Source organism: Rhinoderma darwinii, chromosome 12 (assembly GCF_050947455.1).
Source record: "Rhinoderma darwinii isolate aRhiDar2 chromosome 12, aRhiDar2.hap1, whole genome shotgun sequence".
NCBI lineage: Eukaryota > Metazoa > Chordata > Amphibia > Anura > Rhinodermatidae > Rhinoderma > Rhinoderma darwinii.
In genome coordinates, this window is record NC_134698.1 from 14226343 (window position 1) to 14241174 (window position 14832).

General features: G+C 44.3%; 1 protein-coding gene across 1 annotated transcript; it reads right to left on the bottom strand.

The window, feature by feature from the left end:
* Positions 1 to 997: 997 nt before the first annotated feature.
* On the bottom strand, positions 998 to 2984 carry LOC142664406 (germ cell nuclear acidic protein-like). Its single transcript, XM_075843476.1, has 8 exons — positions 2913 to 2984; positions 2596 to 2658; positions 2302 to 2386; positions 2180 to 2219; positions 1870 to 2014; positions 1655 to 1784; positions 1350 to 1557; positions 998 to 1085 (listed from the first exon to the last, which is right to left on the bottom strand). The coding sequence occupies exons 1-8, from the start codon at positions 2982 to 2984 to the stop codon at positions 998 to 1000; spliced, it is 831 nt and encodes a 276-aa protein (XP_075699591.1).
* Positions 2985 to 14832: the final 11848 nt, after the last annotated feature.

The following is a 14832-nucleotide window of genomic DNA, read 5'->3' on the forward strand; positions in this document are numbered from 1 at the left end:
AAGGTTAAAATATGACCCCCTATATCGCCAAAGATACCTGGTCCTTTCACCATCTTGCCCCGGGACCTCCGCTTCCTTACATACTTATGATGGAGCCAATTATTCTGTGGTTGGTAAACAGCGGGACTCATGTTTATCGGGAAAAATGTTGGCGCTACTTAATGTTCATGTCTTACTTTACCATCATTGTGTCCAAGATGTTTCCAGAGTCTAGCAGCGCCGCTGTGCCCATCATATAGTGCCACATGCAGCTTCCTGGTACTGAACCCATCTCTGCCAACAGAGGAAGATGGCGGCTACAAGGGAGATCAGCGGCAGGAGCGCTCCTTGTCCAGGGTGAAGGGAATGGGCAGAATCTGTTCCTATGTAATAGTCTCTAGGTGTTGTCTGAATGACTGACATCAAACTCCTTGTGTATATGCAGATGTAGCAGCAGCGGTTGTGGCTCCGTACAATGTTATATTACACGTCTCAGCTGCTGCAGAACCTCTTTGACTCTTCCAGTTTAGCACACGATTCTATGGTCCGGAATTTTCTTGTATTACTGACGCCATACAACATTACAACCAAAAATTGTCATTTATAAGAGATGTTTTATTTAATGATGGATTTATATCCTGTGGTTGGTTTTATAGCGCCAGCATATAGTTTAGCGCTGTACAGGGATCATCATCCTTGACCTATCAGTATATTTTTTTAAGTGTGGGAGGAAACCGGAGTACCCGGAGGAAACCCACGCAAACACGGGGAGAACATACAAACTCCATGCAGATGTTGTCCTGGGTCAGATTGTATACGAGACCCCGATCCTGCATGGCAACAGCGCTAACCACTGAGCCACCGTGCCGCCCCAAAATATATGACATGACCATATTGTGGTGGAAGATAGAGATGTCACTTTCCACAGGTCTTCTGGATGACTTCTTCTATGTGCTGCCATCTTTGCTGGTTTTTATTCTGGCTGATGATGGAGCATGATGGCTACTGATGGATCTTCTCAGTTCTTGGTCACGAGGACCATCTTGTTGTGACAGGAGCCACACAAAAACCTCTCGGTGTCAAGAGACTCTGTCCATCGTCCAACTCTAGGGGGAGAAAAAGCTTATATTAAAGACAAATCCTAAAAACCCAAACAGATCCAGAATAAATGATGGAACCCCCTTATATTCTTTCTGTAGAGGCTAGTCTCCAGACAACAGTAAAGCAAGCAGTGGTGGTAACTAACCCATTATACATACTCAAGTATTACAGAAAAAGGGCAGAAATACTAGAACATGACCCCTCCAGCCTCAGGTCCGGTCTTTCTCTGCTTGACACAATGTTGGCTTTTATAACAGATGGCATCTTACCTGAATTGGCACCCTGAGCATTCATAGACCACCGGGTAGTGGATCTCATAATCATGGTGTTGTGTAATGGGTGGCAGCTCAGGGTGAGCCAGGTTGGCCTCCTCACAGTAGAACTTCCATAGCCGGCCATGGCAATCCTCCGCTCGTCCATCGATGATCCAGCAGGCAGCGTGACACATCTCATGGATCAATGTGTTTTTAACTCGTTCTGAAGACAGAGGAGGAAATAATTACAATCAGTATTAACGACACTTGGAAGATTTCACAGCAGCAGATCTAGAAATGGTCCATGATGTGACACCGACCTGCAGAATCGCAGACTTTGTCCGATAGTTGGATAATGGCGCTGCGATCCCCATTGTTATTAAGGAAGCCGGTGCGACCGCATGTTTTTCTCAGCCTTTTATTCCAGCTGATGTCCATGTGTTCAGGAAGCTACAGAAGAAGGAAGGAGAAAATCTAGAAATATGACAGAGACACCTTTACATCTATGATACACGGAGGTTTTCTGACCGTATACCTGATTGTCAAAGACGCTCTGGTTGTAGAACTCGTACAGACGTCTTGTCAGCTCCTGTTTGTTCTGATGGAAATTGGTCACATATTTGGATCTGGGAGAAGTCAGGTCTCTCAGGAAACAGTTATTGATGGGACGCTCCTGTCTCCTGATAATAAAACATAATAGAAGTTCACATATTAATAATGGAAATATTCTAAGAACATACACAATATGGAAACACACATAAAAGCTTATCTGAGAGTAATTATACTGCCACCTAGTGACCAGATAACATGAACTAGATAACATGGTTTATAGAGAAATACTCTACCTTGTCTCCTTCTGCAAAAAGCTGAATGGAGAATTGGGCTCTGGAAAATACAAAAAAATAGCGTCATATACTTATCAGTAATTCAGTTTTCCTAATCAAGAAAAAAAATCTTTATTGTATACCTGACTCTATATGTAACAGGGAAGGACCAAAGAAACCATCATCATCCTCAAGGCTACTTGGAGACCTTGGAATAGGCGGGTGAGACTGGAATAATGAAACATAAGACCCAAACAATTAAAATGAAGGAGAAGAAACAATGTAAAAGTGTAACTAAATACTGTAGAGAAGTGACCGCCGACCTGATGTAGATTCTCATCACTGCCGCTGTCCTGTGTGTCCGACTCAAAAATCTCACGGCACTTTTTTTTGACCAATAACTATGAAGGAAAAAATAAAAAAAGTTACTATCTTACCTTTATAATCCCATAAATTTCAATCACAAATAGAAATACGAAGTAAAACATCTTCTCATTCTCCTGGATAAAAGGGCGGCTTTTAAATAATTTCCCCTGCTTCCCCCAAGTTACCCCAGTCTGGCACTAGTATAAGGATGGAGCTGGCACTGGTGTTGCTGCGTTTATACCCCGGTCACAGCTTGTAAACTAGAATATTGCTGTGATTTTTCTGGAGAATGGGCTGTATATACTAGGAGTGTGGCTGTAATACGGCTTTATATTACATGCACCATATTAATGTGCCATAGACAACATTGTGTAAAGCCGCCACTCACCTGGTCGTCACTGCCGCCGTCCTCTGTATCAGATTCTATAATAAAGCAACGTTTGCGCTTCTTATTTAACATTTTTGCACAATTCTAAAGCAAAAATCTCTCTCCACAAATTCTATCACCCTCAGCGGATGTGTCCGGAACTGGAACTTTTATCATCTCTTCATATTGTGACATCATCATGACATGTGTGGAATCACTGATATTGTGACATCATGACTTGAGTGACATTTTGGACTGTAATGTGTATGTATGTATGTGTATGTTTATATGTATGTATGTATGTATGTATGTGTGTGTGTATATATATATATATATATATATATATATATATATGCCTTTCTTTTGTGTGTATATACACTACCGTTCAAAAGTTTAGGGTCACTTAGAAATTTCCTTATTTTTGAAAGAAAAGCACAGTTTTTTTCAATGAAGATTACATTAAATTAATCAGAAATACACTCTATACATTGTTAATGTGGTAAATGACTATTCTATCTGCAAACGTCTGGTTTTTAATGCAATATCTACATAGGTGTATATAGGCCCATTTCCAGCAACCATCACTCCAGTGTTCTAATGGTACATTGTGTTTGCTAACTGTGTTAGAAGGCTAATGGATGATTAGAAAACACTTGCTTGAAAACCCTTGTGCAATTATGTTAGCACCGCTGTAAACAGTTTTGCTGTTTAGAGGAGCTATAAAACTGACCTTCATTTGAGCTAGTTTAGAATCTGGAGCATTACATTTGTGGGTTCGATTAAACTCTCCAAATGGCTACAAAAAGAGAGCTTTCATGTGAAACTCGACAGTCTATTCTTGTTCTTAGAAATGAAGGCTATTCCATGCGAGAAATTGCCAAGAAACTGAAGATTTCCTACAACGGTGTGTACTACGCCCTTCAGAAGACAGCACAAACAGGCTCTAACCAGAGTAGAAAGAGAAGTGGGAGGCCCCGCTGCACAATTGAGCAACAAGACAAGTACATTAGAGTCTCTAGTTTGAGAAATAGACGCCTCACAGGTCCTCAACTGGCAGCTACATTAAATAGTACCCACAAAACGCCAGTGTCAACATCTACAGTGAAGAGGCGACTCCGGGATGCAGGCATTCAGGGCAGAGTGGCAAAGAAAAAGCCATATCTGAGACTGGCTAATAAAAGGAAAAGATTAATATGGGCAAAAGCACACTGACATTGGACAGAGGAAGATTGGAAAAAAGTGTTATGGACAGACGAATCGAAGTTTGAGGTGTTTGGATCACACATTTGTGAGACGCAGAACAACTGAAAAGATGCTGGAAGAGTGCCTGACGCCATCTGTCAAGCATGGCGGAGGTAATGTGATGGTCTGGGGTTGCTTTGGTGCTGCTAAATTGGGAGATTTGTACAAGGTAAAAGGGATTTTGAATAAGGAAGGCTATCACTCCATTTTGCAACGCCATGCCATACCCTGTGGACAGCGCTTGATTGGAGCCAATTTCATCCTAGAACAGGACAATGACCCAAAGCACACCTCCAAATTATGCAAGAACTATTTAGGGAAGAAGCAGGCAGCTGGTATTCTATCTGCAATGGAGTGGCCAGCGCAGTCACCAGATCTCAACCCCATAGAGCTGGTGTGGGAGCAGCTTGACCGTAGGGTACGCAAGAAGTGCCCATCAAGCCAATCCAACTTGTGGGAGGGGCTTCTGGAAGCATGGGGTGAAATTTCTCCCGATTACCTCAGCAGATTAACAGCTAGAATGCCAAAGGTCTGCAATGCTGTAATTGCTGCAAATGGAGGATTCTTTGACGAAAGCAAAGTTTGAAGGAGAAAATTATTATTTCAAATAAAAATCATTATTTCTAACCTTGTCAATGTCTTGACTATATTTTCTAGTCATTTTGCAACTCATTTGATAAATATAAGTGTGAGTTTTCATGGAAAACACAAAATTGTCTGGGTGACCCCAAACTTTTGAACGGTAGTGTATATATATTTATATATAGTCTGTATATTCATACATATATATATATATGTATATGTATGTATATAGGGATCAAAGCTCAATTACCCAATGTTACAATTAAAATATCAATTATACAATAAAGAGCAAAAATTCATAAGATACAGTACAACACATACCATAATGGATATCAATAAAGTGCAATAGTGACAGTAACACCATATCATGAAAAAATTGTAATACATAAACATTAAAAATACTCACATACAATGGTGTTTATAATCGTAACTGGTATATATAAAAATAATTGGTACCATGCCATTCATATTAGATTGATTACAAAAGAGGCCGTCACTCACCAGACCAGGAAAACAAATAGATATACTTCAGCTCAATAGCTGTACATGCCGGCGTTCACACCGTCACACTGCGCATGTCCGCCACAAGTCTCATTCGTTGGGCAAAAATAGATCCCCTGACTGATGGATGGAACGCAATGAGATCACCTCATTAATATTCACTGGAGACAGCCTCCGGGATGAAAGAAAGGTGCGCAGGCGCACTACATATATCGTTCCAAACTCCACCATATTAACTGATGGCCTTAACGTCCTGTCACTCTAAACGCTCCCACAAGTAGGAATCCGTGCTAGAAGTGTCATCACCATATCTCCCCATATTGCGGCGCGCATCAACTCCATTAGTCAAGCGCACATAGCGTGGCCATAGGTGTAAAGGATCTGCCAGGCACAACTTCTGTGTATACTCCCATAGGTAATCAGTCTGCACCTGAGTCTATGTCTCTGAGACTGACTCCATCTTCTACCACTCAGGATGGCAGGCTTAGGAGTGGGAGAGCCTATCGCAGATTGGCCAGACGGAGCTAGCACCCGCCCTCTGTCTATTTATACCTGCCTTTCCTGTCCCTCTTTTGCTTGTGATTCTTCTCGTGTGGTTTCCTGGCCCAGCTACAGCTTCTAACTATTTGATCCTGCTCCATACTGACTACTGACTTACTGACTACTCTCCTGCTCTGCGTCTGGTACCTCGTGCACTCCTGGTTTGACTCGGCTCGTTCACCACTCTTGTTGCTCACGGTGTTGCCGTGGGCAACTGCCCCTTTCCCTTTGCTTTGTGTTCCCTTGTCTGTTTGTCTCGTGCACTTACTGAGCGTAGGGACCGCCGCCCAGTTGTACCCCGTCGCCTAGGGCGGGTCATTGCAAGTAGGCAGGGACAGAGTGGTGGGTAGATTAGGGCTCACTTGTCCGTTTCCCTACCCCCGTCATTACATAATCACAAGCCCATATACCTAGTCTGCAATGCTCCCTGACACTACTATGGACCCCCTTGAGACTCTGTCCCAGCAAATGCAGAGTCTCTCCCTACAGGTCCAGGCCCTGGCTCAGAGGGTCAACCAGCCTGACGCTACCATGGTAGTGCCCCTCACCTCACCTCTTGAACCCCACCTCAAGTTGCCTGACCGGTTCTCAGAGGACCGGAGGACTTTTCTCTCCTTTCGGGAGAGTTGTAGGCTCTACTTTCGCTTAAAGCCTCATTCCTCTGAGAGCCAGCGGGTGGGTATATTTATGTCCCGGCTCCAGGAAGGGCCCCAAGAGGGGGCCTTCTCCTTGGCTCCTGACGCCCCTGAACTTTCCTCCGTTGATCGTTTATTTTCTGCTGTCGGACTCATTTATGACAAGACTGACAGGACTGCCTTTGCCGAGAGTCAGCTGGTGACCTTACGTCAGGGTAAGAGACCTGTTGAGGAGTATTGTTCTGACTTTAGGAAGTGGTGCGTAGCTTCTCGGTGGAATGACCCTGCCTTAAGGTGCCAGTTTAGGTTGGGTTTGTCGAACGCCCTGAAAGACCTGCTAGTTAGCTATCCCTCTTCTGACTCCCTAGACCAGGTTATGGCTTTAGCGGTACGACTTGACCGACGTCTCAGGGAACGACAGCTTGAACGTTTTTGTGTTTTCCCCTCTGACTCCCCCATGATGCCTCCCGAGGTCCCATTGCTTCGCTCTTCCACGGAAGACTCGGAGGTACCTATGCAACTCGGGGCCTCCATGTCCCCCCGACAACGTAGAGAGTTCCGCTGGAAGAATGGTCTCTGCTTCTATTGTGGAGATGACAAGCATCAAGTGAACACCTGTCCTAGGCGTAAGAATAAGCAGCCGGAAAACTTCCGTGCCTAAGTGATCATCAGGGAGGACACTTGGGCGCACAGGTATTTCCCGTAAATATGAAACGTAATAAAATCTTGCTTCCCTTTCAGGTCTCTTTTGGTGGTAGGTCTGCTACCGGCATTGCCTTCGTGGATTCAGGGTCTTCTGCTAATATCATGTCTGTGGAATTTGCTATGTCTCTAGCTATGCCTTTGATTGATTTGCCTAAACCTGTCCCGGTAGTGGGTATCGACTCCACTCCTCTTGCTAATGGTTATTTTACACAGCATACCCCTGTTTTCGAACTCCTTGTTGGCTCCATGCATTTGGAGCAGTGCTCTGTACTGTTGATGCAGGGATTATCGTCCGATTTGGTTTTAGGCCTTCCCTGGTTGCAGTTGCATAATTCCACGTTTGACTGGAATACTGGGGAGCTTACCAAATGGGGTAATGAATGCTTGACGTCATGTTTTTCTGTTAATTCTATTTCTCCCCCTGAGGAGGTGAACACGCTACCTGAGTTTGTTCAGGACTTCGCTGATGTTTTCTCTAAGGAGGCCTCCGAAGTGTTACCTCCTCATAGAGAATACGATTGCGCTATCAAATTGGTACCAGGAGCTAAGCTTCCTAAGGGTAGGATATTTAATCTTTCTTGTCCCGAACGTGAAGCCATGAGAGAGTATATCCAGGAATGCCTGACCAAGGGTTACATTCGCCCCTCTACTTCTCCGGTAGGTGCTGGCTTCTTCTTCGTAGGGAAGAAGGATGGTGGTCTTAGGCCATGCATTGACTACCGTAACTTGAATAAGGTCACTGTAAGGAACCAGTATCCCCTTCCTTTCATTCCTGATCTCTTTAATCAGGTTCAGGGGGCCCAATGGTTCTCTAAGTTTGATCTACGGGGGGCGTATAACCTTATCCGCATCAAAGAGGGGGATGAGTGGAAGACTGCGTTTAACACGCCCGAAGGTCATTTCGAATACCTCGTCATGCCCTTTGGGTTGTGTAATGCTCCTGCGGTCTTCCAGAATTTCATAAATGAGATTTTGAGAGATTACCTGGGGGTGTTTATTGTAGTGTACCTTGATGACATACTGGTGTTTTCCAAGGACTGGTCCTCCCACATTGAGCATGTCAGGAAGGTGCTCAAGGTCCTTCGGGAAAACAAACTGTTTGCGAAAACCGAAAAATGTGTGTTTGGGGTACAGGAGATACCATTTTTGGGTCAAATCCTCACTCCTCATGAATTCCGCATGGACCCCGCCAAGGTCCAGGCTGTGGCGGAATGGGTCCAACCTGCCTCCCTGAAGGCGTTACAGTTTTTTTGGGGTTTGCTAATTATTTGAGGAGATTTATTGCTAACTTCTCGGTCATCGCTAAGCCTCTTACGGACCTCACTCGCAAAGGTGCTGATCTCCTCCACTGGCCTCCTGAGGCTGTCCAGGCTTTTGAGGTCCTTAAGAAGTGCTTTATCTCGGCCCCGGTGCTGGTTCAGCCCAACCAAATGGAGCCATTTATCGTGGAAGTTGACGCATCCGAGGTGGGAGTGGGGGCTGTCTTGTCCCAGGGTACCAGGTCCCTCACCCATCTCCGTCCCTGTGCCTACTTCTCCAGGAAGTTTTCACCTACTGAGAGTAACTATGATATTGGCAACCGCGAACTCTTAGCCATTAAATGGGCATTTGAAGAGTTGCGCCACTTCCTGGAGGGGGCTAGGCACCAGGCAACGGTCCATACCGACCACAAGAATCTGGTTTTCCTAGAATCTGCCCGGAGGCTAAACCCGAGACAAGCTCGATGGGCGCTATTTTTTACCAGATTCAACTTTTTGGTTACCTATAGGGCTGGGTCTAAAAATATTAAGGCCGATGCACTGTCGCGTAGCTTCATGGCCAGCCCTCCTTCGGAGGAAGATCCTGCTTGTATTTTGCCTCCTGGTATAATCATTTCTTCTATTGATTCTGATTTAGTCTCTGAAATTGCGGCTGATCAAGGTTCAGCTCCCGGGAACCTTCCTGAGGACAAGTTGTTTGTTCTCCTGCAATACCGGCTAAGGGTACTTAGGGAAAATCATGACTCTGCACTATCTGGTCATGCAGGCATCCTGGGTACCAAACACCTCATTGCCAGAAACTATTGGTGGCCTGGGTTGCCTAAAGACGTTAAGGCCTACGTCGCCGCTTGTGAGGTTTGTGCTACGTCCAAGACTCCCAGGTCCCGACCAGCGGGCTTACTACGTTCTTTGCCCATTCCCCAGAGACCTTGGACCCATATCTCCATGGATTTTATCACCGATTTGCCTCCATCTCAAGGCAAGTCGGTGGTGTGAGTGGTAGTAGACCGTTTCAGTAAGATGTGCCACTTTGTGCCCCTCAAGAAACTACCCAACGCCAAGACGTTAGCTACCTTGTTTGTCAAACACATCCTGCGTCTCCATGGGGTCCCTGTCAATATTGTTTCGGACAGAGGGGTACAATTTGTTTCATTGTTTTGGAGAGCCTTCTGTAAAAAGTTGGAGATTGATCTGTCCTTCTCCTCTGCCTTCCGTCCTGAAACTAATGGCCAAACTGAGAGGACTAATCAATCTCTAGAACAATATTTAAGGTGTTTTATCTCTGACTGTCAATATGATTGGGTCTCATTCATTCCCCTCGCCGAATTTTCCCTTAATAACCGGGTCAGTAACTCGTCAGGGGTCTCCCCCTTTTTCTGTAATTTTGGGTTTAATCCACGGTTCTCCTCCGTTTCATATGGTAGTTCCAACAATCCCGAGGTAGAGGTCGTTCATCGGGAACTGTGCACAGTCTGGGCCCAGGTTCAGAAGAACCTATAGGCATCCCAGAGCGTACAAAAAACTCAGGCTGATAGAAGACGTTCTGCTAACCCCTTGTTTATGGTCGGGGATCTGGTGTAGTTATCGTCTAGGAACTTGCGCCTTAAGGTCCCGTCCAAGAAGTTTGCTCCCCGGTTTATTGGGCCGTATAAGGTCATTGAAGTCCTCAATCCTGTCTCATTCCGACTGGAGATGCCCCCATCTTTTCGAATACACGACGTGTTTCATGCCTCCCTCCTTAAACGCTGCTTGGCTCCCTCGAGGAAACCTCCTGTTCCCGTTCTCACCCCTGAGGGGGTGGAATTCGAGGTGGCCAAGATTGTGGACAGCAAGATGGTCCAAGGCTCCCTCCAGTACCTGGTCCATTGGAGAGGATACGGGCCTGAGGAGAGGACTTGGGTACCCGCCCGGGATGTTCACGCTGGGGTGTTGGTCAGGAAGTTCCACCTTCGTTTCCCCAATAAACCAGGTCCACTTAGAAAGGGTCCGGTGGCCCCTCATAAAAGGGGGGGGTACTGTAAAGGATCTGCCAGGCACAACTTCTGTGTATACTCCCATAGGTAATCAGTCTGCACCTGAGTCTATGTCTCTGAGACTGACTCCATCTTCCACCACTCAGGATGGCAGGCTTAGGAGTGGGAGAGCCTATCGCAGCCTGGCCAGACGGAGCTAGCTCCCGCCCTCTGTCTATTTATACCTGCCTTTCCTGTTCCTCCTGTGCTTGTGATTCTTCTCGTGTGGTTTCCTGGCCCAGCTACAGCTTCTAACTATTTGATCCTGCTCCATACTGACCCTGGCTTACTGACTACTCTCCTGCTCTGCGTCTGGTACCTCGTGCACTCCTGGTTTGACTCGGCTCGTTCACCACTCTTGTTGCTCACGGTGTTGCCGTGGGCAACTGCCCCTTTCCCTTTGCTTTGTGTTCCCTTGTCTGTTTGTCTCGTGCACTTACTGAGCGTAGAGACCGCCGCCCAGTTGTACCCCGTCGCCTAGGGCGGGTCGTTGCAAGTAGCGGGTAGATTAGGGCTCACTTGTCCGTTTCCCTACCCCCGTCATTACAATAGGAGTATTTATACTCGTACCATAACTCGATTTAAGAAAACAATGTGAAAGTGCTCCATACCGCTAGGACAACATATGTCCGGTCTATGCCCATATGGAGGGCACAACAGTACTAGGGCTGGTTACCCTCTGTCCCCAGTGCAGACATACCAAACGTTCGGCACTACTGTCCTGCTGGTCAATCACTCTGACAATCTGTAGCTATATAACTCACATAGTGGCATATGGTGAAAACCTGATTGGTATCCAAGGTCCAAATAGAAAATACATCCACCTCATCAGTACTATAAAGAAGTCATTTATTGGAGAAACCTGGAGAAACGAAACAATCTGAATATCTGAAATATCAAAGATTAACAAAAAGGAAAAAAAACTGACCCTTTACCACCAAGAAACGGCACATGAATAGAATTCTATATGAACAGAGACCTAGGCAAGGGAACCCTAAGGCCCCAAGCACATGGCGTGCCCGACGGCTGTCTGCATTTTTGGCCCGTGCTCCCATACAAAGTATGGGATATGGGCAATAAAAAGCAAAAGATACGACATGTCCTATAATTTGCAGTACATTTCTATGACCCCGACACCTTCCCGTAAATAAATGGAAAGGTGTCCGTGGACAATAGAAGAGAAGGGTTCCGCAATTACCGACAATTTCTACGGTCATGTGCATGGGGCCTAAGGGGTACATCCAACTAGGTGCATTCAACGCTACTATAATAGAAGATCCCCCCTTTTTTTATGTTACTACTGAAACACATTCAAAGGGTATATAAAATTTCTTTACCGCTCAACGGCACCGAGAACCACAGTCCAACTTACAATCTTATGGACGTTTCTGCTCAGTCCACAAGCAATAGACAATCTACAATCCAGAAAAGGTGTGTGCAGTTGTTCTGGTCCTTGTAGTTCCACGGAGCTCTGCACCCTCTCCCGATGTTCGAGCTCCAGGCAGGATCAATTCTAGAACTCCGAAAGAAAAAGGAGAAATAGTGCAACACCCTCTGTTTTTTTTTTGCAACACGCAAGATTTATTTCATAATTACAGAAAGTAGAAGAATTAAAAGCATAAATGATACAAATAAAACCAAGAGCAGCACGTCAAACAGTCTCGCCCAACCCTGGGTTTCACCCTTCCGGCTTCCTCTGGGGCATAAGTGACGTACCAAATAATCATGACTTAAATTGCTGCTCAAGCATTTATATAAATGTGCAATATAATATAACAACACAAATAATACATCATCAATCAACAAAATAAAAGAAAAAATCATCAACATATACACAAATATATAAAACGCATTATATCAGGTACATAAAAGATCAACATATCTAAATATATAAAAATATATGTATAAAAATCCTCCTAGTCCATATCTTCTATGTATAAAAAACAACCTCAACTTTTCATGTAATGAAATGTTAATAGGAAAATGACATATCTTAATACCCCTAAACTAAGCACTTTCAAATTTGCAGCTATTGCCATACCCAATACTAATCTCCCCACCGATTGGAATCATAAATTGCTTAAACCAATCACAAGCTAGCTTAGAAAATCCAACTATTCTCATTGAGAAAAACGGGGCAGGACATAAACAGCAATCTATCACAGCCGGGAAGTTACTACAAGAAAACGGAGAGGTGAATTCAGCACCACGATGCTGTCCACATAGACATCAATGGAAAGAAATAGAGTCGCGTATTCAGCGCTATTGTAAGTGACGCGTTCCGCACCACACTACTGTCCACGTGAAAATAGAGGTATTATTATTAAATCCAGATAGGAAAAAATTAGAACAAGATAACCTATTCAACACCACATTACTGTCCACAAGTACATTAACCCCTTAAGGACGCAGCCTAGTTTGGGCCTTAAGGCTCAGAGCCCATTTTTGAAATCTGACATATTTCACTTTATGTGGTAATAACGTCGGAATGCTTAAAGGAACAGTGTCATCACAAATTATTTTTTTATATGTTAAAGATGTTAGTGCTTTATTAAAAACGTTTATATTTATTTGTGTGTTTGTGTTTTACTTTTTCTTATTTTTACACTTTTTCTTCCCTATGGGGGCTGCCATTTTTTGTTCCATTTCTGTATGTGTCGATTAACGACACATACAGACATGGAATACGGCAGCCACAGTCCCATAGGGACTGCGAACGGGTCCCGTCCCATTCACTTCTGTGTACGGCGTCTGTGTGGGAACTGCGCATGCGCCGCTCCCACACAGTCCAATTTGAAATTGGCGCCGTCCGGCGCCATTTTCCTGTGGACCGGAAGTCGCGGCCGGACAGTAATATTACTACTTCCGGTCGCGGCTTCCGGACTTGTGCACTTGGACCAGCGGCAGCAGACGGTGCGGACGGGCCGGAGGGAGCCGCGGCGGCAGGAGCAGGTAAGAGATTTCAATGTATGTTCGTGTTTGTGTGTGTTTACTACTGTATGTAAACCTACTACACTGTGTGTTAGCTCAAAAAATGGCGACACACAGTGTAGGAGGTTACACCGTTCAAACCCCTCGTTTATCCCGGCACTAGCCAGGATAAAGGAGGGGGGGATGCTGAGAGCTCACTAGAGCGAGGGCTTTTTACCCAATTTTGCAATGCTGCAATTTTGGGAATAGCTCCATCTAGTGACCAGAAATGGGAAATATTCTAAATTAGAATTAATTTATAATATTTCCTGACTCGTGAAAAAAATAAAAAAAATTTGAACAATGTTTAATCACCCACACACTAAATGTTTAATTAAAAAAAAAAAAAACATGTTTTTCTGGCAACACATTCCCTTTAAACCTATCCAAGTGATTCTGAGATTGTTTTCTCGTGACACTTTGGGCTTCATGTTCGTGGTAAAATTTGGTCGATATATTCAGTGTTTATTGGTGAAAAATTGCAAAATTTAGAGAGAATTTAGAAAAAATAGAATTTTTCAGAATTTAAATGCATCTGCTTGTAAAACAGACGGTTATACCACCCAAAATAGTTACTAGTTCACATTTCCCACATGTCTACTTTAGATTGGCATCGTTTTTTGAACATTCTTTTACCTGTTCAGTTCTGAAGGGGCTTTGAGGGGCCTATGTATTAGAAACCCCGATAAAACACCCCATTTTAAAAACTAGACCCCTCAAAGTATTCAAAACAGCATTTAGAAAGTTTTTTAACCCTTCAGGCATTTCACAGGAATTAAAACAAAGTGGAGGTGAAATTTGCAAATTTCATTTTTCTTGCTGATCTTCAATTTTATTCAATTTTTTTTGTGAAACACAGAAGGTTTTACCAGAGAAACACTACTAAATATGTACTGTCCAGATTCTGCAGTTTTTAGAAATGTCCCACTTGTGGCTCTACTGCGCTCGTGGAATAAAACACAAGCCCTAGAAGCAAAGAAGCACCTAGTGCATTTTGAGGCCTCTTTTTTTATTAGAATATATTTTAGGCAGCATGCCAGGTTTGAAGAGGTGTTGAGGTGCCAAAACAGTAGGAATCCCCCAATAGTGACCACATTTTGGAAACTACACCCCTCAAGGAATTCATTTATGGTTGTTGTTATCATTTTGACCACACTGTTTTTTCACAGCACCTATTTGAATTGGTCTGTGAAATAAAAAAAATGAATTTTTTTTCAATAAGATGTCATTTGTGATCAAAATGTCCTATTTTCACAGGGAACAAAATACCCCAGTTTGTTGCCCAATTTGTTCTGAGTGCGGCAATACCCCATTTGTGGTGATAAACTGCCGTTTGGGCCCATGGGTGGGCTCAGAAGGAAAGGAGCGCTATGTGTTTGGTGGAGTCCAGATTTTACTGGATTGGTTTTAGGGTGCCATGTCGCATTTGCAGAGCTCCAGAGGTATCAAAGCAATGGAAACCCACCAGAAGTGTCCCCATTTTGGAAACTACACC